Source organism: Gobius niger (assembly GCF_951799975.1).
Source record: "Gobius niger genome assembly, chromosome: 20".
NCBI classification, from domain to species: domain Eukaryota; kingdom Metazoa; phylum Chordata; class Actinopteri; order Gobiiformes; family Gobiidae; genus Gobius; species Gobius niger.
Window position 1 is genome coordinate 1,994,120 of NC_136871.1, and position 27,324 is coordinate 2,021,443.

General features: G+C 39.4%; 1 protein-coding gene across 1 annotated transcript in view; it reads right to left on the reverse strand.

Annotated features, from left to right (window-relative positions):
• ripor3 (RIPOR family member 3) overlaps window positions 1–27,324 on the reverse strand; it is an 89,797-nt gene that overhangs the window by 31,523 nt on the left and 30,950 nt on the right. The window contains 9 exon segments of the mRNA XM_079579376.1: window positions 81–124; window positions 226–289; window positions 7,833–7,982; window positions 9,789–9,842; window positions 9,906–9,929; window positions 10,002–10,080; window positions 11,306–11,348; window positions 11,351–11,460; window positions 18,249–18,347. Of these exon segments, the coding sequence (XP_079435502.1) occupies window positions 81–124; window positions 226–289; window positions 7,833–7,982; window positions 9,789–9,842; window positions 9,906–9,929; window positions 10,002–10,080; window positions 11,306–11,348; window positions 11,351–11,460; window positions 18,249–18,346 (666 nt within the window). The 5' untranslated portion in view covers window position 18,347.

Here is a 27,324-nt window from a genome sequence, read left to right on the forward strand (position 1 = left end):
CCACTGTTCGTTCTACTTCTACTTGAGTAACATTACAAACGTCCCGTCTGTCTTCACCTCGTTGTTGATGCGGGGCTCACCTCGTACTGGTCTCCGGGGCAGAGGCGAGCGAAGCCGATCAGCCCTGAGTGAAAACACATGTCGCGCCTGAGTCACATTATAAACCCAGCGATAACCCGCAAAGCACTGTGGGATATTTAACGCCGGGGAGCAGAGCGGACACACCTTTCATCTTGATCTGCAGCTCCCCCAGAAGGATCTCCAGCTCGCCCTCCATCGAAGACATGTCCTGCAAGACCAGAGAATGTGGGTCATGGAAGCGCAAGAACTCCTTGACAAAATGTGAAGCGTAAAGGCATCAGAGTGAGACGAAATATGAATATTTGGAAACATTTTCTTCCAACCAGGGCCGGACTGGGACTGAAAAACAGCCCTGGACTCTGACCAGCCCGGCCCAAATGAGCGTAAATGCGACACTTCCACAAATACATATTTTAACCTCTTACCCCCCACCTAAACCAAATGCATTCTGTCCTCTTTTGAAAGCTAAGACCCACAAAACTGACCTTTTTCCTCGTGCTGTTGCTGTGTTGTGTCACCTTTTGTGTTTTGTTTTGTTTTTTTTTTTTCATTTTTGTCACATTTTTGTTGAATTTTTGTCACATTTTTGTTGAATTTTTGTCACATTTTGTCACATTTTTGTTGATTTTTTGTCACATTTTTGTTGAATTTTTGTCACATTTTTGTTGAATTTTTGTTGAATTTTTGTCACATTTTTGTTGAATTTTTGTCACATTTTTGTCGCATTTTTTTCGCATTTTTGTTGCATTTTTGTTGAATTTTTGTTGAATTTTTGTCACATTTTTGTCGCATTTTTGTTGAATTTTTGTTGAATTTTTGTTGAATTTTTATTGAATTTTTTGTCACATTTTTGTTGATTTTTTGTCACATTTTTGTTGAATTTTTGTCACATTTTTGTTGAATTTTTGTCACATTTTTGTTGAATTTTTGTTGAATTTTTGTCACATTTTTGTTGAATTTTTGTCACATTTTTGTCGCATTTTTTTCGCATTTTTGTTGCATTTTTGTTGAATTTTTGTTGAATTTTTGTCACATTTTTGTCGCATTTTTGTTGAATTTTTGTTGAATTTTTGTTGAATTTTTATTGAATTTTTAGTCACATTTTTGTTGATTTTTTGTCACATTTTTGTTGCATTTTTGTCACTCTTTGGTTGAGTTTTGGTCACATTTTTGTAGAATTTTTAAATTATTTTTTCTATCATTTTTTGTTGTGTTTTTCTCATGTTTTCATCCTCTTTTTCTCTCTATTTTGATGCTTTTCTTTTTAGCTTTTAGATTTGGGTAAAGCTCGGTTGAGGCGGGACCGGTGGCCCTTCTGTGCTCTTCCAGAACGGACACATGGCCAGTCCGCCCCTGCCGAGCTCCATTCATCTTTTTAATCCATGGGATAAAAGCTTGATTAGTTCTGGTCACATTACTTGTGACCCACTGATCTTGAGCTGGTTTTGTTCAGGAATCTTAATCGAGCATTAGCCTGTTTTGCATGTTTTATGAACCAGAGAATCAACCATGTCGTCCAGGAATCAAATCCAGGATGCACTTTCTGTGAGAAGGACATCCTGGGAGGCAAGTCTTCCCTCCTCGGGCCACGTCTCTGCTGAAAAACCACTGCTATTCCTGCTACTGCCAAAACACATGAGCTCAACACAAGCCCAGTTTCTGTTATGATTTCTCCGAGCGTAGAGTTTGTAGGAAAAATGCATTTGAAGTGTAAATGTTCTGCTCCATCACAAACCAGATGGGCCTGAGGAGAACGAGCTCTGTGTAGTGTGTTAACGGGCCTTACACGCATGCTAGGCTAACTGGAGCATGCTAACAGACATTTGGGGGGTCGCCAGAGCATATAGATAAAATATATGTTTTAATATTATTATTATGGTGTCCTAGCATACATGCTATTTTACCAGGGTGCCATTATTTGTTCTAAATTTAATTCATTTTTGTTTTAGCCATTGTTTTTTCTTTGTTTTTTAAGAGTTATATAGGTTAACCTCTTAACTCCCGCCTGAACCGAGAGGATCTTTTTCCTCACGTCAGCAGATTTTTTTTCCATCATGTTTTTGTTGGGAATTCAACTCATTTTTGTAGCTTTTTCATCATTTTTTGACATTTTTTGTCACATTTTTGTCATTTTTTTGTCATTTTTTTGGTCATTTTTTTGTCCTTTTTTTGTCATTTTTTTGTCACATATTTGTCATTTTTTTGTCATTTTTTTGTCACTTTTTTGTCACTTTTTTGTCACTTTTTTGTCACTTTTTTCTCACTTTTTTCTCACATTTTTGTCATTTTTTGTCAAATTTTTGTCATTTTTTGTAATTTTTTTGTAATTTTTTTGTAATTTTTTTGTCATTTTTTGTCACATTTTAGTCATTTTTTTTAGTCATTTTTTGTCATTTTTTGTCAATTTTTTTGTCATTTTTTCGTAAATTTTTCGTCACTTTTTTGTCAATGTTTTCGTCAATTTTTTATAAATTTTTTTGTCATTTTTTTGTCATTTTTTTGTCACATTTTTGTCATTTTTTTGTCAATTTTTTATCACATTTTTGTCTTTTTTTTGTCACATTTTGTTCATTTTTGTCATTTTTTTGGTCACAGTTTGTCACATTTTTGTCAATTTTTTGTCAATTTCTTGTGACATTTTGCACATTTTTCATAAATTTGTTCTTACTTTTTTTATAACATTTTTGTCATTTTTTTGTCACATTTTGTCACATTTTTGTCATTTTTTCGTCAATTTTTCGTCACTTTTTTCTCACATTTCCATCATTGTTTTCGTCTCAGTTCTGTCGCTATTTTCACACCTTTTTTCCAGAAGCTTTTGGATTGGGGTAAAGCCAAACTGGAGAAAATGTGCTCGGTTCAGGTGGGAGTTAAGGGGTTAATGTCCCTGTTTTTCCCATGGTCTGACCCGGGTGGGGGTCCCGATCCTAATGAACTGTTATAATGGGGGTCGCGGCTCTAAAAGCTTGAGAACCTCTGCTCTAATCCCTCACTCACGATGCTGTTTCTCTTGGCGCTGAGTTTGGAGTTAGCGGTGAGCCGTGTTAGCCGCTACATGAGGGTGACGACGGAGAGGCTAATCGTCCATCCAGTTTCAGTTTAGGTTTGACTCTTGACGGCCCTAATGTCCAACTGAGCGAGTGATGTAATGAGGAATACTGACTTAAAACAACAAGTGAGTGATTTGTTTTCCTGTCAAACTGTCAGGTTCACAACTTGAAGACATAATTAAGACCAAAGCTCAGCAAAATGAGAAAGATCAGGGTCAAAACTGGACTTTTTCAGTCAATAATCATCCACACAATTACACTTTACGCTTTGAAAAACATTAATCAAATCTTGCGCCACAACTTACGGTGGTACTTACAGTGATACAGTGGTAATTCTCAGTATTTATTGTGGTACTTTCAGTGGTACTTATAGTGGTATTTACACAGGTAATTCTCTGTACTTATTGTGGTAGGATACTATAGTGAGAATTACCAGGTATGTACTTCTAGATACAGTGGTAACTCTTAGTAATGAAGGTTGTACTTCTTGTTTCCTCTAATGCTGTTTTATGTTGATTTATAGTCACACAATCCTAGAAATGACGTCTGTTTGTAGAAGTACCACATTTACTACATATGAATTGCTGCTGTAGTAACCTTTTAGAGCCGCGACCCCCGTTATAACAGTTCATTAGGATCGTGCTCCCACCCGGGTCAGACCATGGGAAAAACAGGGACATTAACCCCTTAACTCCCGCCTGAACCGAGCACATTTTCTCCAGTTTGGCTTTACCCCAATCCAAAAGCCTCTGGAAAAAAGCTGTGAAAATAGCAACAAAACAATGATGGAAATGTGACAAAAAAATGATAAAAATGTGACAAAAATTTGATAAAAAATTGACCAAAAAATGAAAAAAAATAGACGAAAAAATGACAAAAAAATGACAAAAAATGACGAAAAAATGACAAAAAATGTGACAAATAAATGATAAAAATGTGACAAAAATGTGATAAAAAATTGACAAACAAATGACAAAAAATTGACCAAAAAATGACTAAAAAATTACGAAAAAATAACAAAACATTTGACAACAATTTGATAAAAATTTGACCAAAAAATTTAGATGAAATGACAAAAATATGACAAAAAATTACGAAAAAATAACACAAAATGTGACAAAAATGTGATAAAAAATTGACCAAAAAATGACCCAAAAATTACCAAAAAGTAAAAAAAAAAAAATGAGTTGAATACCCAACAAAAAAATGATGGAGAAAAAAAAAAGTGCTGACGTGAGGAAAAAGATCCTCTCGGTTCAGGTGGGAGTTAAGGGGTTAAGAACCTCTGAGCCTTTAGACACGCCCCCTCCACACTCTGTCTGTGGCATCAGTGGGGAGGGGGTTCTGCTGAGGAGCAGTGGTTGGTTACTCGGCTGGTGACCAAAGCTCGGAGGCGTCTCCAGGAGGTGGGGGCGTTCCTAGGAGGACTCAGGCAAACCTATCCCTAAAATGGCCGCCATCAGAGTTTTTACAGATGACTCAGAAATACGTGAATGTGCCAAGGCAACACTTCAGCCATGTTTTTAATGAGGGAGTGACAGAATAACAGGATGGAAAGCTTGAAAAAGTCCATTTTGCATAATTTTCTTTAACAACAGGCTCCACACACTTGCAGCCCGGTCTCCATCGAGCGCCGTGTCTTCCTGTTCGGCTCAGACCCAGATGCCGGCGCTCACATGTGGACCGTCCTCGTGTTCGGAGTCGGCTGCAGAACAGATGGACCCGGGGGAGCCGTGTTCACTCCACACCACATGTTACTTTACTGTGGCTTTGTGTTTGGGTCGTTTCAGTTCAGCCTGACCTCTGTCTGTTTGACACATGCCCCGCCGCCATGTTTCAACCAACTCTACCAACAGTGTCTTTCATTTGAACGAGATCAAGATGTTCTTTAAAGTCCTGACAGGAGATAAAAAATGAAATAGAACCGTTTTGTAGAAGTTTTAATTAATGTCATTGTACATTTCTACATCTGGTGGTTTTGCAGTTTGTGTTTTCAAAGTGCAAAACTGAGGTGACAAGACGATAAGTAGAGAAATAAAGAATAGAAGACGACTCAAGTTCAAAACTGGGGACGGTAAAATCATGAAAAACTGCCATACTGTATATATGACTTTTGTTGTTATGTCGTTTTGAATACTGAAGTAGAATTATGCAGTACAACAACATGTAACGATATCTCTACTCAGGATGAAAATGAAAGACAAGTGTTTGACATTTCTATGCACTCGTTATCATTGCTCAAGAAAACAGTAAAAACACGGTCCCAGAGAGCTAACGTTTATGTGGAGAAACCAGCGAGTCAGTGTTTAACATGTTAGCATGCTACCGGTTAGCATTTAGCTTCAACAGCTCAGCTCTGACCTCTCCAAGAGAAACAACATGTGAGGTCAGAGCTGAGCTGTTACTGTAGTGTTTCCTCAGTGTTCATACATGTGAGCCACACATGTGTTTATTGTGTTGAAGACAGTTAATTGACAGTTGCTAACCGGTAGCATGCTAACGTCTTGAGCAGCTTAAACAGTGACACAGACTGAGACTCAGTTGACACGACAAACTGTAAAAATTGCAAAAGGTTTTCTGTTTCCTCTTTGATGTGTTGATTTAGTCTTCAGAGTGAGGCAGATCTTTAGTAAATCCTGCTGTAGCTCGACAGACAGCGCTGCTACGTCTGAGCCACATTTACTAGTTATATCACATAAACATGCGTCTCTGGGGCCGTGTTTTAATTGTTATCTTCTTGAGCAATAATTAAGTAATGTTTTGCCCTGAAGGTTCTTATTTTCCCAATAATGACCAGCGTTCTATACATTATCCGCTTATTATTTGGCCATTTGCAACTGAACACACACAAGATAAACTTCGTACACTTTTATGAAGGCCCAAAGGTTTATTTAATGACTTCCGCGACAAATAGGCTAGAAGCAGCACGGCTAGCAGCTAGCCTAGCTACTTAGCTGAAGGTGCAGTTGGAGGAATGGTGGTGAATCTCTGGGTAAGTTGAAAGTCTGACTCAGACTAACTTCACGAGCGATTCTCCGACTTCTCTCTCAGTGACGGGACAGATAGTGTCGCTGCTACGTACGTGTGGAGTGATATGAAAGCACGAACTCCGTTGCCATGGGCAGCGTCATTATTTTTTTCAGACGTCCTTTATCAGAAAATAATGACCGGTAGAACGTTGGGAAATCCCATTCAAATCAACGGAGCTTCTACTTACGTTGTGTTTTATGAGTACATAAAAATGCCACTGTCAATCAGTTTTCTTTCATTTTCATCCTGAGTAGAGATATTGTTGCATGGTATTCAAAATGGACACCGGAACTCTGCGTGATGTCATTGGGAACGCATGTATATTCAGGCCATACTTTGTTAACTTAGGTCAAATTCACCAAGGTAATGAAACGTTCAGCATGTCATTTTCCTTGCAGAACATAATTACACAAATTCCCTTTGAAATTGTTAATGACACCAAACAAATCCAGTCCGTAGGCCTGGCCAGCTCAGTTCAGTCACTCCACCAGAGACTTTGGCCAACTCTTTCACCAAAGCAGGTTTTACCTCACACCCTGTCAGTGCACAGGCCGGAGTATTCGCTGTGCATTCTCATCAAGACTTCTTACTTTGCACTTAAACAGTTGTAAAACTATATGTCAGTATTTTTAAATTCAAATACTTTTTGTTTGTTTTATGAGTAAGGGCTGTGACAGGAAAAGGTAATGGTAATGTGCTGTAGTTTAGATAACGTATTACGCAAGATCTTTGTCATCAGTGGAACATGAGCAGAGCAGTATAGAAGGCAATATTTTTTACAATATTGATATTATGAAACTGTGCAATGTGAAAGTAAACAACTGAAAACCATAGAATATGTTGATCCTAATTAGCCAATTGTTATAAGAACAAATATCGCCAAATGGTTTTGATATTGATGTTGATATGATTACGTTGCTTAACATATTGTGCTAGGTAAATATCTTTTCATACAGCATGTGATGTAAACTTTTAAAAAGTGACATTTTGCATGTAAAGTTTTATGCAGAAGCTAAATAAAATATAAAAAGATTTTTGTGCATTTTTGTGCATTTTTGTATGGAAAACCTCATTTACGGAAAAAAAACCCTTTTATAGTGTTAAATTTGACTCCAAAAAGGGTGTAGAATATGCAGAAAAATGCTTTGAAGTTTTACCCCCAGGGGTGTTTATTCTGACTCCCAAAATGGGGTTCATGTTCTACACCAAAAAAAGGAGTTCTTCTACTCCAGCTTTTGAGTAGAAATGCTGGACCTAAATATACACCACAAAATTGTTAAAATTAACACCAAAAGGGTTTATTCCGGAGTAGGACAATTTGCTGTGTACTGAACTTATCCTCTTAATGTTCAACAGGCTGACATTTAAGTAATTTTAGTAATTTGATTTAATCCAACTGGCTACATTGCTCTAACTTAACCACCTGCTTAGCTTCCAATATCGGGATCAGGCAGAAGAACAACCCATGAACAAACTCCATTCTATTTTCTAGACTAAGGAGCAGGTCTGGTGTCCTGTGGCTGTACTGGGATCCAACAGATTTCAATGGCCGTGGGACTAACAAGACACTGCGTTGCTTTTTGAAGGCACGTCCAGGGCTTTTCAAACAGAAGTGCTGCATCTTGTGTTAAAACTCGTCTTGTCGTGATTGTACCAGTTTAACCGTGTTACCTGCAGACTGTGCCTGTGGTTCCGGCTCAGCTCCAGCAGACTCTCGCGGGACGCCCGGGTCGAGGGGGAGAGAGAGAAGGCCCTTCGCATGTTCACCGCGCCCTGACACAAACGCCACTGGATGCAGTACGTCTCATACAGCTCCTCCACCTGCACCCCAAAAGAGACAATAACATGAGCACACAAACTACCAGGGGCGGACTGGGACTGAAAACCAGCCCTGGACTCTGAGAAACAGCCCTGGACTCGGACCAGCCTGGCCCAAATGAGCGTAAAGGCGACACTTCCACTAATACATATTTTAACCTCTTACCCCCCGCCTCAACCAAATGCTTTCTGTCCTCTTTTGAAAGACCCACAAAACTGACCTTTTTCCTCGCGCTGTTGCTGTGTTGTGTCACCTTTTGTTTTTTCTCATTTTTGTCACATTTTTGTTGAATCTTTGTCACATTTTTGTTGAATTTTTGTCGAGTTTTTGTCACATTTTTGTCGAATTTTTGTCACATTTTTGTTGAATTTTTGTCAAATTTTTGTCAAATTTTTGTCAAATTTTTGTCAAATTTTTGTCAAATTTTTGTCAAATTTTGTCACATTTTTGTCACATTTTTGTTGAATCTTTGTCACATTTTTGTCACATTTTTGTTGATTTTTTGTTGATTTTTTGTCACATTTTTGTTGAATTTTTGTCACATTTTTGTTGAATTTTTGTCACATTTTTGTCACATTTTTGTCGAGTTTTTGTCACATTTTTGTCACATTTTTGTTGAATTTTTGTTGAATTTTTGTCGAGTTTTTGTCACATTTTTGTCACATTTTTGTTGAGTTTTTGTTGAATTTTTGTCACATTTTTGTTGAATTTTTGTCACATTTTTGTTGAATTTTTGTCATATTTTTGTCACATTTTTGTTGAATTTTTGTCACATTTTTGTCACATTTTTGTCACATTTTTCTTGAATCTTTGTCACATTTTTGTCACATTTTTGTCACATTTTTGTCACATTTTTGTCGAGTTTTTGTCACATTTTTGTTGAATTTTTGTCACATTTTTGTTGAATTTTTGTCACATTTTTGTCGAGTTTTTGTCACATTTTTGTTGAATTTTTGTCACATTTTTGTTGAATTTTTGTCACATTTTTGTCACATTTTTGTCGAGTTTTTGTCACATTTTTGTCACATTTTTGTCACATTTTTGTCGAGTTTTTGTCACATTTTTGTTGAGTTTTTGTTGAATTTTTGTCACATTTTTGTTGAATTTTTGTCATATTTTTGTCACATTTTTGTCACATTTTTGTTGAATTTTTGTCACATTTTTGTCACATTTTTGTCACATTTTTGTCACATTTTTGTCACATTTTTGTCACATTTTTGTCACATTTTTGTCACATTTTTCTTGAATCTTTGTCACATTTTTCTTGAATCTTTGTCACATTTTTGTCACATTTTTGTCACATTTTTGTCACATTTTTGTCACATTTTTGTTGAATTTTTGTCACATTTTTGTCACATTTTTGTCACATTTTTGTCACATTTTTGTCGAGTTTTTGTCACATTTTTCTTGAATCTTTGTCACATTTTTGTCACATTTTTGTCACATTTTTGTCACATTTTTGTCACATATTTGTCACATATTTGTTACGTTTTTGTTGCATTTTTGTTGAATTTTTGTCCCATTTTTGTTGAGTTTTTGTCCCATTTTTGTCCCATTTTTGTCACATTTTTGTCACATTTTTGTCACATTTTTGTTGAATTTTTAATTATTTTTTCTATCATTTTTTGTTGTGTTTTTTTGTACGTGTTTTTCTCTTTTTCTCGCTATTTTGATGCTTTTCTTTTTATCTTTTAGATTTGGGTAAAGCTGGGTTGAGGCGGGACCGGTGGCCCCTCTGTGCTCTTCCAGAATGCACACATGGCCGGTCCGCCCCTGTAAACCACTGAGAGGAAGAGAGAGCGCAGTACCTTGCTGATTTGAAACTCTAGTCTCCGGATGTATCTTTCCAGCGCTCTGATCTCCTGGGGATGAAACACAAAGTTAAACAGAGGAAGAAACGTGATCGATGAAAGCGCGTCGCTCACCTTTTCCAGGTCGTACAGAAAGGCCTGTGGACAAACAACAAGACTTTAACACAAGAATAATAAAGTAACCATGGATTCATCACGCCCAGTCCTCACCAGCCTGGAGTTTCTCTTTGTCTCTCTCTGTTGAGCCACCAGGAAGTCCATTTCAGCCTGATGCCCTTCCAGATACTCCCTATGCACATTCACATAAAGGGCATCGTGGTTTTTAGTTTGTATTTGTATAGACCAGGGGTTCTCAACCTGGGGGTCGCGAGACAAATTTGGGGTGTCGCCAGAGCATGTAGATAAAATATGTGTTTTAATATTATTATTATGGTGTCGCAGCAAACATGCTATTTTACCAGGGTGCCATTATTTGTTCTAAATTTAATTCATTTTTGTTTTAGCCATTGTTTTTTCTTTGTTTTTTAAGAGTTATATAGGTTAACCTCTTAACTCCCGCCTGAACCGAGAGGATCTTTTTCCTCACGTCATTCAACTCATTTTTGTAACTTTTTCATCATTTTTTTTGTCAATTTTTTGTAATTTTTTTGTCAAATTTTTGTCATTTTTTGTCACATTTTATCACATTTTTGTCATTTTTTCGTCATTTTTTTGTCAATTTTTTGTCAATTTCTTGTCACAGTTTTGTCACTTTTTAAAATATTTTTTCGTCAATTTTTATCACATTTTTGTCATTTTTTTGTCATTTTTTTGTCAATTTCTTGTGACATTTTTGCCATTTTTTCATACATTTTTCGTCACTTTTTTGTCACATTTTATCACATTTTGGTCATTTTTTCTTCAATTCTGTGTCAATTTTTTGTCATTTTTTTTTCTTTTTTTTTTTCATTTTTTCGTCAATTTTTATCACATTTTTGTCATTTTTTTGTCATATTTTTGGTCATTTTTATCACATTTTTGCCATTTTTTCATAAATTTCTTGTCACTTTTTTGTCAATGTTTTCTCACTTTTTTCTCACATTTCCATCATTGTTTTTGCCTCCCCTCTTTTGTCACTATTTTAACACCTTTTTTCCAGAACCTTTTGGATTGGGGTAAAGCCAAACTGGAGAAAATGTGCTCTGTTCAGGTGGGAGTTAAGGGGTTTAATGTCCCTGTGTTTCCCATGGTCTGACCCGGGTGGGGGTCACGATCCTAATGAACTGTTATAATGGGGGTCGCGGCTCTAAAAGGTTGAGAACCACTGGTATAGACAATAGTGAAATATGAGGGTGACTGTAGCACTTTCTAACATCTCAACTCGTCAATAAAAACTCACATCTGAGGTTTGTTTTGAGCCAAACAAGCTCAGAAAGTCTTTAGAAAATGTGAGTGAAAAAGCCGGTTCAGCAGCGATGCCGAACACGCCTCAGAACTTAGATAAAAGAGGGGAAAGTTGAGGTTACTTGACGTACTTGAGTCCCGTGCGAAGAGCCTGGAAAACCCTGTCCACCTCCCCGGCTGAGCGGACCACACGACTCCGCCCTCTCGAGTCGGAGACAGGTGCATTCTGGGAGATTTACTCACGGATCCGGCTTTGGAGCGAAGGGAGTTTCGCACAGAGGAGCTCCTGCAGAGATGACAATAGAAGAGGAGTCATTGAACTGTCAGGGCTGAGACAAATATCGGATCGGACTTGGATCGATGCTTTATCGAGTATCGCAATACTTTCAATACTTGTGTTTGGAGGCATTTTTATCACACACTCCAGTTTTGCAGTAACAGTTACACAGTCTCACAGTCTCGTTCAGATATCGTAGTTCGAAATCCGCGCAGTAATCTTCACTTTACTGCGCGGATGCCAAACTACTCCTAGTATTATTACGCCTTACAATATAGTCCCCCCTTTTATCCGCTTAGAAAATCCACATTGTTTAATTGTGTGTAATTATACTTTGTAGTGGAACACTTCACGTAACCATATTTAAATAGGGAAAACGTGGAAGAGCTTGGTAGCTTCTATCTTGACCTGTTTTGAGGCTATAGACCAGTGGTTCTCAACCTTCTAGAGCCGCGACCCCCATTATAACACTTAATTAGGATCGTGACCCCCACCCGGGTCAGACCGTGGGAAAAACAGGGACATTAACCCCTGAACCGAGCACATTTTCTCCAGTTTGGCTTTTCCCCAATCCAAAAGCTTCTGGGAAAAAGGTGTGAAAATGAGTGACAGAACTGAGACGAAAACAGTGATGGAAATGTGACAAAAAAGTGAGAAAACCTTGACTAGAAAGTGACCCAAAAATGACCAAAATGTGAGAAAATGTGACAAAAAAATGACAAAATTGTAACAAAAAAAATGACAAAAAATGACAAAAAATTGATAAAAAATTGACCAAAAAAAGACAAAAAATTGACAAAAAATTGAAGAAAAAATAATAATAATTGGCAAAAAAATTGACAAAAAATTGATAAAAATTTGATAAAAAATTGACAAAAAAATAAAAAAAAATGATAAAAAAAATTGACCAAAATGTGACAAAAAATGACAACAAAATGACGAAAAAGCTACAAAAATGAGTTGAATACCCAACAAAAAAATGAAAGAAACAAATCTGCTGACGTGAGGAAAAAGATCCTCTCGGTTCAGGCGGGAGTTAAGAGGTTAATAACCTAACTCTTAAAAAACAAAGAAAAACAATGGCTAAAACAAAAATGAATTAAATTTAGAACAAATAATGGCACCCTGGTAAAACAGCATGTTTGCTACGACACCATAATTATAATATTAAAATATATATTTTATATATGTATATGCTCTGGTGACCCCCCAAATTTGTCTCGCAACCCCTAGTGGGTCCCGAACCCCAGGTTGAGAACCATTGCTATAGAGGAGAGAGGGAGAGGCTAAATGCTAACGCCGTCTGCGCTGTGTTTACGTGACTGAAGATCAGACAGGTCCTAAAGAACTCGTCACAGCTCAGGTAAGAACATATCTCAGTATGGAAAAACGCTGGCCTGTTCCTTTAAGGTGAAGCCGAGGTGGGGACACAATGGCAATGTTTAAACAGCGGTTCCTAAACTTGTCACAGCAAAAAGTGCCACATAAGAAAATATCTGGCATCCTGACAAAATCACCACCGCCCACATACCGTGACCAAACCTTTCACACCTCTCAGGGGCCGGACTGGGACTGAAAACCAGCCCTGGACTCTGGTCAGTCTGGCCCAAATTAGCGTAAATGTGACACTTCCACAAATACATATTTTAACCTCTGACCCCCCGCCTAAACCGAGAGCATTTTCTCCAGTTCGGCTTTACCCAAATCTAAAAGCTTCTTGACTGGAGAGCAACACTGTAATGCCTCATCTGAAAGTTAAAATCTAGAAAAGTGATGGTAACTTTTTGTCACGACGTCCCTCCATTTTTGTTTGTTGTTGTCTGTTTTTATTACTTTTTGTGGCTTTTTGGCGTGTTTTTTGTCACTTTTTTGTCACTTTTTTGTCACTTTTTCGTTGTGTTTTCGTCTCTTGTTTTTCAGGGGTTTTTTGTCATGTTTTTGTTGTTTTTTCAACCGCTTTTTTCATTGCTTTGTCGTCACCTTTTCGTCACATTTTGTTGTTTTTCCAGCACATTTTTGTTTTTGGATGCTTTTCTTTTAAGCTTTTAGATTTGGGTAAAGCTCGGTCACGCCTGGGGGTAAGGGTGAGGTAAAGTGAGGGGCCAGACCCTAGACCCTAGGCCCTAGAGCCAGTGGACCTTCTGTGCTCTTCCAGAATGGACATGTGGCCAGTCCGCCCCTGGTACCTCTGACTTCACTCTTCACTGGACGATCTGATTCCTCGTGTCTGATTCCTCGTCTCTGATTCCTCGTGTCTGATTCCTCGTGTCTGATTCCTCGTCTCTGATTCCTCGTGTCTGATTCCTCGTCTCTGATTCCTCGTCTCTGATTCCTGGTGTCTGTTCGGTTCCTCCCGGCTGAGTTACTGTCGTTTGCGTCTGTGGTCGTGTTTATATTGAGACCTCTTGCTGAGAGGGAGGTTTGCGACCGACTCAAATAACTGTGATTTATGTCTCGGGTCGAGGACTGTTTTTGGCAGAAAGCAGCTCACGCATCATAAAAGCAGCCAGAGATGATGGATCACGTCCTATAACTCAACAAATATGAGTTTTAGCCCCAAAGTCTCGTAAAATGTTGGGCTCGTTTGCATGTCTATGTCCTGCCACAGAACTAGACAATGCACCAAGAGCATCCTTCTTATATTCTTATATATACATGCATTTCCAATGACATCGCGCATAGTTCCGGCGGCCATTTTGAATACCAAAGTAGAATTATGCATTACTACAACATGTAACAATATTTTTACTCAGGATGAAAATGAAAGACAACTGTGACAGTGGCATTTTTATGAACTCGTAATAATTACTCAAGAAAAAACAGTAAAAGCACGGAGACGTTTAAGTGATATAATCAGCAAATGTGTCACAGACGTAGCAGCTCTGTCTGTCGAGCTACAGCAGGATTTACTAAAGATCTGCTTCACTCTGAAGACTAAATGAACACATCAAAGAGGGAACAGGAAACCTAAATCTATGATTTTTACAGTTTCTCATGGCAACCGAGGCTGAGTCTAAGGCTGTATCCGAATGTCCACCCTCGTCCCTAACCCCTCATTCACTACATAGGCCCGCACTATATAGTGACTATATAGTGACTATATAGTGACTATATAGTGACTATATAGTCACTGATTCTGTTGGCGATTCGGACAAAACCAAACTCAGAGACAGTGGAATATTTATGATTAATACGAGTCAGAAACGCTTTTATTTCACATGGATTTTACATGAATGTCTTGGATTATTCGAGAGGAAGCTGTCGGTCATTTAACAGCTCCAGCTAAAGGTTAGCGGCTAACGTTAGCATGAAGCTGTCGGTCATTTAACAGCTCCAGCTAAAGGTTAGCAGCTAACGTTAGCATCTTTTCACCGTAACCGTTTATATTTAGGTCGTTTATTCCTGAGAAACACAAACACTCGACTGAAACAGCTGATTTACTTCAGTCGTGTTTAGTTCACAGACCTGTCTCTGTCAGGCTCTTCTCCCACTCTCGCAATGCATTCTGGTCTATATTGACCCGTTTAGTGACCATCGATGCTCACTACTTTTCCAGATGCATTGTGGGAAAATTCGAGTGCACTACTTACCCCTACAACATGTGACCACTATATAGTCACTATACAGGGAATAGTCTGGACATTCGGACACAGCCAGAGTCAGTGTTTAAGCTGCTCAAGACGTTAGCATGCTACCGGTTAGCAACTGTCATCAATCAACTGTCAATGACTTCAACACGATAAAAACACTGAGGAAACACCACTAGGGGGCGGCCAAATTATTTAAAAAAAGAAAGGAAATACACATCCTGACAAATCCTTTTTGCCTCATAGAATCAGCCTGAGGTCTGTATCTGCAGCATGTTATTATGATCTGTCGATGTTGTCTATGGTCAACCAGGGGCGGACCGGCCATATGTCCCGTCTGGAAGAGCACAGAAGGGCCACCGGTCCCGCCTCAACCGAGCTTTACCCAAATCTAAAAGCTAAAAAGAAAAGCATCAAAATAGCGAGAAAAAGAGGATGAAAAGTCAACAAAAACATGAGAAAAACACAACAAAAAATGATAGAAAAAATGATTTAAAAAAATAACAAAAATGTGACAAAAATGTGGCGACGTGACGAAAAGTTTCCGTCACTTTTGTAGGTCTTAGCTTTCAAATGAGGCGTTACATTGTTGATCTCCAGTCGAGAAGCTTTTAGATTTGGGTAAAGCCCAGTGTAAAAAAACATGATGAACATAATGATTTTGCTTCTGTTTCTGTGACCACCTTTCCCGCTCTTTTTGCTGATGATGCCGATCAAAAAAATAATAATAAAAAGCCGAACTGGGGAAAATGCACTCGTTAGTGTTAAGGTGGGAGGTAAGAGGTTTAACCCCTTAAGTTCCACCTGAACGAGCACATTTTCTCCAGTTTACCCTAATCAAAAAGATTCTTGGGAAAAAAACACCAAATATGTGACAAAAATGTCACAAAATTCAACCAAAATGTGACAAATATTCAACAAAAAGTTACAAAAATTCAACAAAAAGTTAAAAAAATTCAACAAAAAGTGACAAAAATTCAACAAAAATTCAACAAAAATTTGACAAAAATTCAACAAAAATTCAACAAAAATTCAACAAAAATGTGACAAAATTCAACAAAAATGTGACAAAAATTCAACAAAAATTCAACAAAAAATCAACAAAAATGTGACAAAAATTCAACAAAAATTCAACAAAAATGTGACAAAATTCAACAAAAATGTCACAAAAATTCAACAAAAATGTCACAAAAATTCAACAAAAATGTCACAAAAAGAAAAAGAAAAGAAAACATACAAAAGGTGACACAACACAGCAACAACGCGAGGAAAAAGGTCAGTTTTGTGGGTCTTAGCTTTGTTTTTCAGTCCCAGTTCGCCCCTGTGGTCGACACAAATGGTCGATGCAGTAAAAAGGTCCAACACCGCAGTTCTAGCTTGTGCGTTTGTCGTCAGTAATTTGACAAGAGCAAGAAGAAGCTCCTGAAGATTAAAGCGAAGTGTCCTCGACTCAACTCAACCCGGTCCAGCAAACAACGATGGAACCTTTTGTGAAAGAAACATGGATTCCTATGGACAAAATGCACTGTGCTCTCATCTGTAGCAGCTCCTCTCTAATTACTTCACAGCTGGTTGATGGTGTGACATTTTTTGTACTTTTGGTCGTCCTCTCGTTAAGTTTAAATCCAGTTTATGTCATTTTCAACCTCAAATCCCCATAACAGAGACATGGTGGTGTGATGTGAACTCCAGTTTCCATGAGAAGGTCCCACAGCCTTCAGGACTGACGTGGACGTGGACGGGGGGGGGGTCTGTGTGTGTGAATGTGCTGCGTCCAACAGGAAGTACATTCCAGCTGTGTTTTGAACATCCCTCTCCTCGGAGGCGTCTCCAGGGGCCGGGACTCCAGCCGCCTGAGCACAACATCTTCATGATTTAGTTGAGCGTCTGTCAAGGAAAACCAGACTCATCAGCAAACGGTAGATTCGAGTGTTTCTGTATTTGACGGAGACGCTGATCTTGAGCCCATTATGCATGTTTTGGGTTGATGGGGGAAACTGGAGGAAGCAGATTATAACCCAAGACTTTGATGCAGCGAGGCGAGAGCGAGGCGAGAGCGAGGCGAGAGCGAGGCGAGAGCGAGGCGAGAGCGAGGCGAGAGCGAGGCGAGAGCGAGGCGAGAGCGAGGCGAGAGCGAGGCGAGAGCGAGGCGAGAGCGAGGCGAGAGCGAGGCGAGCGTGCCTTTGAGCTGCAGATGTGTAGAATAACATTATGGCATTTAATAAAACAGGTTTTCATGAATTAACTTATTATTTGGGCTTTTAAACCACATTTTAAAATTAACTTTGGAGGGAGGTATGAGCCCCATTTCAGTTCACAATTATCTCTACATTCTCTGAATCGACATCTTTAACTATAGATACAGACGGCATCTCTGGAGTCGCCCACATATGGTCATGTTTGAAAACAGTTCAAATCGAAACTTTGTCTAATTATTCAAAAACTACTTTAACAAATGCTGAATTATGAAAATAGTTTCTACTAAATAAAGATACAAAGACATGGGGAGGAGCAAAGTGGTTCAACAGCCCATAATTACATGAATAACGGAGAATGCTAACATGATAGCATCAGGCTAATTCTAACGGTTAGCTACAACTGCCGTTTTTCACTTCTACTGAACAATTTACTGAGAGTAAACATCCACATGGGCCCGATTTACACTTGACTTTATTCATATGTGTTAAATGAGTTCATATTCCACCAGAAAATGACTAAAAAGAGTGGAAGTTTCTCTAAAGATTCTATTTTCCCTTCGGCGAAGCCACGCCCCCTTCTATTATTATTTACAATAATGAATATTATAAATGCAAAGTCGACTAAAACTAGACTAAAATGTGAGATTATTTTTTACTAAATCTCAACTAAAATTTGCATTTTCGTCAAAAGACTAAATGAAAATATGTTGTCAAACTGAACACTGCTGTAAAACTCTGGACTCCAGGACACTGAGGCCTCGGCTTCAACCATCACCGTCTCGCGTGGGCCAGACTGAGGGCTGTTAGCAACAAATGTGGAACGCCAGACAAAATAAAATCTGTAACATTGCTCGGCATTTTGGTGATGCCCAGGACGATGAAGATAGCAGTCAAAAAACTCCTCATAAGTCCTGTCCATCCATCCATCCTCTATCCATCCATAAGGAGCTTCTGAACCGCTCTTTGTCTGACCCGTCAAGTCCTGCACAACACATGTTTATTGTGTATTTACCGCTGGCGGCCGGTCAGAGAGCCCAGTCCGGTGAAGGAGCGTGTCCTGGAGACCAGGCCTCCGTCAGAGGGAGAGTCGAACCTCAGCTTCACAGACATCCTGCAGCACAGAGAGCACAAGCTGGTTTTAGTGAAGGACTGAAACATCCACGACATGCAGAAACATTATTATATCTTTGTTTGCAAATAGCTCCAAAAGCTGATGTCTCTGCACATTCTCCATCTTTTGTGTCTCGACAACCGAGAGAAACTGCAGCACATCTTCAATTTGACAACGACAGCCGCTTCTTTCATGTTTCAGACGGTTTTCTGCATTTGACCTTGTCCGTCTGTCTCTGTTGGTCTGACATGAAACATCCTGTGTGTCACTGTAGGGACAGGACTGGACTTTACAAGAACTCAAATGAAGATGAAGATGATGTAAAGCGGCCTCATGTTTATTCTAAAAATGGTCAAAAGATAAATCCATAGGTGGGTTTGTTGTCCCGGAAAGGATGTGACATTAGTGACACATAAAGGATGAAGAGAACGAGACGTCTCCATGAACAGAACACATTATTTAACAACTGAGATAAAAAGATGACGAACAGTTCAATAATTATAATATATATCTTTTGGATTGTAGTGTTAGAGAAAGATAACAACATGATTCATTCTGATAAATTAATTTCAGACCGGGAGTATTTCACAGCACTCATGAACCAAGAGCATCCAAAACCATATTAACCTGTTTTCTATTGTACTCAAACATCTACAAGGACAGATTTTACATGAGTCGAGGTAAACATTGCACCGTACTGAAGCCATACTGTGCTGTGTATGAAGTATTTGACATCTTTTACATTTTGAAACATAGTTAGTCCCCCTAAAGAGAGGATATTATGCAAAATCAGCATAATCCTCATGTTACAATGTTTTTCTGTGATCAAAAACATACCTAGAGTTGGGTATTTTAGGATCTTTTCTGGTGGTTCTGGTGGTTATACATTTTTCCTATCTTTTTTTCAAATATTGCCAAGTGGACTTTGTTCAAGTAGATTGAGTTCAAAAGCTTCTTCTTGCTCTTGTTGTCAGAATGTGAGACAATTCCACAAACACCAGAGTTACAGCCTGTGCGTTTATAGTCTGTAATTTAACTATAAGAGCAAGAAGTTTTTGATAAGGAAATAGCATTACAACATGGTTAAAAGCTCCAAAGAGTCGATTTTGCATGATATACTGTAGGCCCTGGTTGATGGTGTGACATTTTTCTGAGTTTTGGTCGCTGTTGCCCACCAGTTTCCTTGTTTTGAGCGTATTATTTCACACCACCCATGCAGAACGTTGAGAAATACTACTCCAGGTCTGTCTTTGAGGAGGGAACAAACCTCAAGAAAGTCGATTTTGCGTGATATGTCCACTTTAAATGTACCGTCAATGCACTGTTTCAAGTTTTGGACCGGTAAATCAGCAATTTGGGGTTAGGAAGTTCTTCTTTAAAACCTACAGAGCCTGTGGACGATTATTATAAACCAGGGATTTGAGAAAACCCACAGGAAGTGATCACAAGGGGCTAAATGAGGCGAGGGCATAGGCCAGTTTACGTCCGAAGGCTACTCTCAAAAAAATCACTGGAATCACTTTGTCCTGGTGAAGATGGAGTTCATCGTGAAGGACTGGACAGTGAACTCATTTTGAGGCGTCTCGTCGGCCCTTTCTTTCTTTCTCTTGGACAGATTCCCCGTTTCCCTGAGGGCCTCCACCCACTATACAATCGATCTGCGTTCAGGAACATGAATCTCGAAAGTACGACAAAAAGCTCGTTGCACAGAGCGGCCTCGACAGCAGAAGTGTAGACCAGGGGCCGGACTGGGACTGAGAAACAGCCCTGGCCTCTGACCAGCCTGCGTGCCCAGCGTGAAAGGCGACACTTCCACAAATACATATTTTAACCTCTTACCCCCCGCCTAAACCAAAGGCATTCTGTCCTCTTTTGAAAGACCCACAAAACTGATCTTTTTCCACGCGCTGTTGCTGTGTCACCTTTTGTATGTTTTTTTTTCTTCTCATTTTTGTCACATTTTTATCACTTTTTTGTTGAATTTTTGTTGAATTTTTGTTGAATTTTTGTTGAATTTTTGTTGAATTTTTGTTGAATTTTTGTTGAATTTTTGTCACATTTTTGTTGCATTTTTGTTGCATTTTTGTCACTTTTTTGTTGAATTTTTGTTGAATTTTTGTCACATTTTTGTTGAGTTTTTGTTGCATTTTTGTTGAATTTTTGTTGAATTTTTGTTGAATTTTTATCACTTTTTTGTTGAATTTTTGTTGAATTTTTGTTGAATTTTTGTCACATTTTTGTTGCATTTTTGTCACTTTTTTGTTGAATTTTTGTTGAATTTTTGTTGAATTTTTGTCACATTTTTGTTGAGTTTTTGTTGCATTTTTGTTGAATTTTTGTTGAATTTTTATCACTTTTTTGTTGAATTTTTGTTGAATTTTTGTTGAATTTTTATCACTTTTTTGTTACATTTTTGTTGCATTTTTGTTGAATTTTTGTCACATTTTTTGTTGAATTTTTGTTGAGTTTTGTCACTTTTTTGTTGAATTTTTGTCACTTTTTTGTTGAGTTTTTGTCACATTTTTGTTGAATTTTTGTTGAATTTTTGTCACATTTTTGTCACATTTTTGTCACATTTTTGTCACATTTTTGTCACATTTTTGTTGAGTTTTTATCACTTTTTTGTTACATTTTTGTTGAATTTTTGTTGAATTTTTGTTGAGTTTTTGTTGAATTTTTGTTGAGTTTTTGTCACTTTTTTGTTGAGTTTTTGTCACTTTTTTGTTACATTTTTGTTGAATTTTTGTTGAATTTTTGTTGAGTTTTTGTTGAATTTTTGTTGAGTTTTTGTCACTTTTTTGTTGAGTTTTTGTCACTTTTTTGTTGAGTTTTTGTCACATTTTTGTCACATTTTTGTCACATTTTTGTCACTTTTTTGTTGAATTTTTGTTGCATTTTTGTTGAGTTTTTATCACTTTTTTGTTCCATTTTTGTCACATTTTTGTTGAGTTTTTGTCACTTTTTTGTTGAGTTTTTATCACTTTTTTGTTGAATTTTTAATCATTTTTTCTATCATTTTTTGTTGTGTTTTTTTGTCCGTGTTTTTCTCTTTTTCTCGCTATTTTGATGCTTTTCTCTTTAGCTTTTAGATTTGGGTAAAGCTCGGTTAAGGCGGGACCGGTGGCCCTCGAGCCGGTGGCCCTTCTGTCCGCCCCTGGTTTAGACACAAACCTCCCATCCAGCCCCTTCCATCGGGCCCTCGCTCACCCCACTGTGACTCATCGCAGTCGAAAATATGAACTACAAATCTCCAGCATTCGACCACAGTCTGCAAAAAACGGCTTTTAATTGTCAAACCGTGAGTAAGGACAGTCACGAAACCTTCTGCTAACTCTGCATACTTCACACACAAGTCTTTTTAAACGGTAAAACCTACAGGAATGTGTTTTTACAAGTCCTCTGCAAATGAGTTTAACGACTGCTGAAACTCGCACCAACCGGAGGAGAGTGATCACTGTGTAAACATGACATTAAAGTGATTTGAAGCGCCTGTGCTTCACCGAGAAGATGGCAGATGTTTCTGTATAAACTAAACGGGCTGATTCTGACGACCACTTCTACGTTTACCACATTTATCACGTCAGCGCTCAAAACCCTCGTGCCAGACTTTCTCACTTCTCATTTCACGTCACACTATCGGGACCAAAAATAGTTTTACACCAGAAAAAGGACCATCTTAAATTAGATAAATGACTAAAAAATGGCAGGAACAATGGTGCTTTATGTTGAGTTTGAGTTGACAGATCGGACCCCTCTCAAAATCAGGTAAATTCACTTGTACATTTACAGTGGGAAGAAAAAGTAAGTACACCGTCTGGAATTTCTCACATTTCTGCCTAAATTGGTCACTAAATGTGCTCTGAAATCACAGAAATGATTAAACAGTGTCTGATCAAACTAATACCACCCAAACATTTACAGTTTATCATATTTCTATTGGTCACAACATGTGAACATTCACAGCAGAGCGTGGAATAAGTAAGTACACCATCTGAATCTCACTGAACTGCAGCAGTTTTGTAAAAAAGAATGGTTCAAGACTCATCCTGAACGTCTAATCTGCAACTCCAGATGGGGGGTGTTATGCAAAATGGACTTTTTCCAGCTTTCCATCATGTTATTATGTCACTCCCTCATTAAAAACATGCCTGAAGTGTTTCCACATTCACGTATTTCTGAGTAATCTGTAAAAACTCTGATGGCGGCCATTTTAGGGATAGGTTTGCCTGAGTCCTCCTAGGAACGCCCCCACCTCCTGGAGACGCCTCCGAGCTCTACCAAGCTCTTCCACGTTTTCCCTGTTTAAATATGGTTACGTGAAGTGTTCCACTACAAAGTATAATTACACACAATTAAACAATGTGGAAAAAGGGGGAGTATATTGTAAAATGTATTAATACCAGGAGTAATTTGGCATCCGCACAGTAAAGTGAAGATTACTGTGCGGATTTCGAACTACTCCTGGTATTATTACGCCTTACAATATAGTTCCCCCTTTTATCCGCTTAGAAAATCCACATTGTTTAATTGTGTGTAATTATACTTTGTAAGGTAAGAACATATCTCAGTATGGACAAACGCTGGCCTATTCCTTTAAAAAGCTGATTCCTCTTGCGGCAAAAAGTTGCAGATCAGACGTTCACAGTGATCAGGATGAGTCTCGGACAGTTAGTCTTTACAAAACTGCTGCAGTTCAGCGAGATTCAGATGGTGCACTTACTTATTCCACGCTCTCCTGTGGCCAATACAAATATGATAAACTGTAAATGTTTGGGTGGTATTAGTTTAAGCAGACACATTTACTGACCAATTTAGGCAGAAATGCGAGAATTTCCAGACGATGTACTGACTTTTTCTTCCCACTGTAAGTATATGTATTTTTTCAATTGAAACACCACTGTTTATAGATATATAGTAAAGCGACTCCTGCTTTGTTTCTAGAGCTTAAGTTGTGTTTTGTGGACATTGCAAATGAAAAAATGTGCATCGGCAACACGGCTGAAAATGCTTTAGACCAGTGGTTCTCAACCTTTTAGAGCCGTGACCCCCATTATAACAGATAATTAGGATCGGGACATTAACCCCTTAACTCCCGCCTGAACCGAGCACATTTTCTCCAGTTTGGCTTTACCCCAATCCAAAAGCTTCTGGGAAAAAGGTGTGAAAATAGCGACAAAACTGAGACAAAAACAATGATGAAAATGTGAAAAAAGTGAGAAAACATTGACAAAAAAGTGACGACAAATTGCCGAAAAAATGACAAAAATGTGACAAAAAAATTACAAAAAAATTAACAAAATGTAACAAAAAAATGACAAAAATGTGATAAAAATTCGACAAAAAAATTACAAAAATATGACAAAAAATGACAAAAACTTGACGAAAAAATTGACGAAAAAAATACAAAAATGTGACAAAAATTTGACACAAAAATTTAAAAAATGTGACAAAAATGTGATAAAAATTAACGAAAAAATGACAAAAATGATGAAAAAAATGATGAAAAAAATGATGAAAAAAATGATGAAAAAGCTACAAAAATGAGTTGAATACCAACAAAATAATGATGGGAAAAAAATGTGCTGACGTGAGGAAAAAGATCCTCTCGGTTCAGGCGGGAGTTAAGAGGTTAAACTATATAACTCTTAAAAAACAAAGAAAAAACAATGGCTAAAACAAAAATGAATTAAATTTAGAACAAATAATGGCACCCTGGTAAAACAGCATGTATGCTATAACACCATAATAATAATATTAAACTATATATTTTATCTATATGCACTGGCGACCCCCCAAATGTGTCTCGTGAACCCCTAGTGGGCCCCGACCCCCACGTTGAGAACCCCTGCTTTAGAAAATGGCGGCGCTGATGTTCGACGACTGACTGTGAAGCTTCTATTTTTGGAGCTCACAGACTCACTTTCTAAGCACTTCTCTGTCCAAAGCAGCATATTTCATCTCCCCCGGGGGCGTGAGTCACCCATGACCCCCGACCCCTCCCGAATGAACCAATCACATCGCTCGTCGCTCCGGGCGCTGGGCCAAATGTGAGGGATGAAACTTTGGCAAGAACTCAAAACAACATCAGGACTCAGAAACTCGAGCGATGTCGGTGGATCAAGTGCCGTTTTAATGAGCAAATCGTTTTAACACGAGGGATTTGTTCACCTACAAGGAGGATGTTGTCATTGGTTCGACTCCCAGAGGATGATTCAGACCAGTTAAAAGGTTAATGATAATAATGTGAAGAGGAGACGGATGAGGAAGGAGTGGGAGGGAGATCACCACATTATCAGTGATCAGTGACGGGTGAACGGGACACCATTAAACATTGCACAATGAAAAGATATTTGCTGAAAGAAATATTACTATTGGAAAGAGTGTGTCGTAACGATTTTGTAATAAAACAAAAAAGTATAAGGCACTAAAAAGATAAGATAAGATAAGCTTTATTTGAAACAGGGTGTGCAAAGAGGCAGGAAATGTGAGGGAAAAAAACAATTAAATAGTAAATAATGATGTCTTATATACCAGTGGTTCTCAACCTGGGGGTCGCGAGACAAATTTGGGAGGTCATTTTCATTAGCATATTATCTAGTATTTTGTTGTAGCATGTGTTTGCTGTTTTACCAGAGTGCCATTATTTGTTTGTAGTTTGATGAATTTCACTTTAGCCATTTTTTTTTTTTTTTTTGTTTCTTAACCCCTTAACTCCCACCTGAACCGAGCACATTTTCTCCAGTTTGGCTTTACCCCAATCCAAAAGCTTCTGTGAAAATAGCGACAGAACTGAGACGAAAACAATGATGGAAATGTGACAAAAACCTGAGAAAACATTGATGAAAAAGTGGCAAAAATGTCACAAAAATGTCACAAGAAATTGACAAAAATGTATGAAAAAATGACAAAAATGCTACAAAAACATGATGGAAAAAAAAATGTGATGACGTGAGGAAAAACACCCAGATACTTGAAGCTCCCACCCAGGCGCTCATACGTGTTCAGAAGCTCCCCTAACCACTGCTCACGGATATGTCTCCAAGACTGCGTAGGTTTCCTCCGGGTTCTCCAGTTTCCCCTTCCACTAAAAACATGTGCAATAGGTGAATCTTCCAGCCAGGTGATTCTGACCATCAGCCTGGCTCCACAGCATGGAGGCGGGTCCCCGGGCGCGGCACTGCCGTCGACCACTGCTCCTGACGGGCTGCCTCAGCGGCATCGAAGGATGGGTTAAATGCAGAGGACACATTTCCCTATAATAAAGTAATGAAGTATACAAACAAACAAACAAACAAACAACAAACAAACAAACAAACAAACAAACAAACAAACAAACAAACAAACAAACAAACAAACAAGAGACAAGGCAAGTGTCCAGTAGTCTCGGTGAAAACAAACAGGTTTGATTTCAGTGGAGGCTGCATCCACTCCAAGACCTGTCGGACACTAAGGAGATCTCAAATAAACTCCATATACAATCAATCAAACTTTATTTATAAAGCGCTTTTCATACCGAAAGGTCTCACAAAGTGCTTTACAGATTACAACATTTAAAGCAATGCGCCTGGGACAACCTCCCATATATATATTTTATATATTAGGATTAAATAAATAGATTAGTCAGTTAAAAGCTAAGCTAAAAAGGTGGGTCTTGAGCTGCTCTTGAGCTCCTCCTCAGCCCTGAGCTCCTCCTCAGGTCTGAGCTCCTCCTCAGCCCTGAGCTCCTCCTCAGGCCTGAGCTCCTCCTCAGGTCTGAGCTCCTCCTCAGGTCTGAGCTCCTCCTCAGGTCTGAGCTCCTCCTCAGGTCTGAGCTCCTCCTCAGCCCTGAGCTCCTCCTCAGGTCTGAGCTCCTCCTCAGGCCTGAGCTCCTCCTCAGCCCTGAGCTCCTCCTCAGGTCTGAGCTCCTCCTCAGGTCTGAGCTCCTCCTCAGGTCTGAGCTCCTCCTCAGCCCTGAGCTCCTCCTCAGGCCTGAGCTCCTCCTCAGGTCTGAGCTCCTCCTCAGGTCTGAGCTCCTCCTCAGGTCTGAGCTCCTCCTCAGCCCTGAGCTCCTCCTCAGGTCTGAGCTCCTCCTCAGGTCTGAGCTCCTCCTCAGGTCTGAGCTTCTCCTCAGGTCTGAGCTCCTCCTCAGGTCTGAGCTCCTCCTCAGGTCTGAGCTTCTCCTCAGGTCTGAGCTTCTCCTCAGGTCTGAGCTCCTCCTCAGGTCTGAGCTTCTCCTCAGGTCTGAGCTCCTCCTCAGGTCTGAGCTCCTCCTCAGGTCTGAGCTCCTCCTCAGGTCTGAGCTTCTCCTCAGGTCTGAGCTCCTCCTCAGGTCTGAGCTACTCCTCAGGTCTGAGCTCCTCCTCAGGTCTGAGCTCCTCCTCAGCCCTGAGCTCCTCCTCAGGTCTGAGCTCCTCCTCAGGTCTGAGCTCCTCCTCAGCCCTGAGCTCCTCCTCAGCCCTGAGCTCCTCCTCAGCCCTGAGCTCCTCAGGTCTGAGCTCCTCAGGTCTGAGCTCCTCCTCAGGTCTGAGCTCCTCCTCAGGTCTGAGCTCCTCCTCAGGTCTGAGCTCCTCCTCAGCCCTGAGCTCCTCCTCAGCCCTGAGCTCCTCCTCAGGTCTGAGCTCCTCCTCAGGTCTGAGCTCCTCCTCAGCCCTGAGCTCCTCAGGTCTGAGCTCCTCCTCAGGTCTGAGCTCCTCCTCAGCCCTGAGCTCCTCCTCAGGTCTGAGCTCCTCCTCAGGTCTGAGCTCCTCCTCAGGTCTGAGCTCCTCCTCAGGTCTGAGCTCCTCCTCAGGTCTGAGCTCCTCCTCAGGTCTGAGCTCCTCCTCAGGTCTGAGCTCCTCCTCAGGTCTGAGCTCCTCCTCAGGTCTGAGCTCCTCCTCAGGTCTGAGCTCCTCCTCAGCCTTGAGCTCCTCCTCAGGCCTGAGCTCCTCCTCAGGTGGTTCCAGAGCCGAGGGCCGTAATATTGAGTCTTTTTGTTGACTTTAGGAATAACTAGGAGACC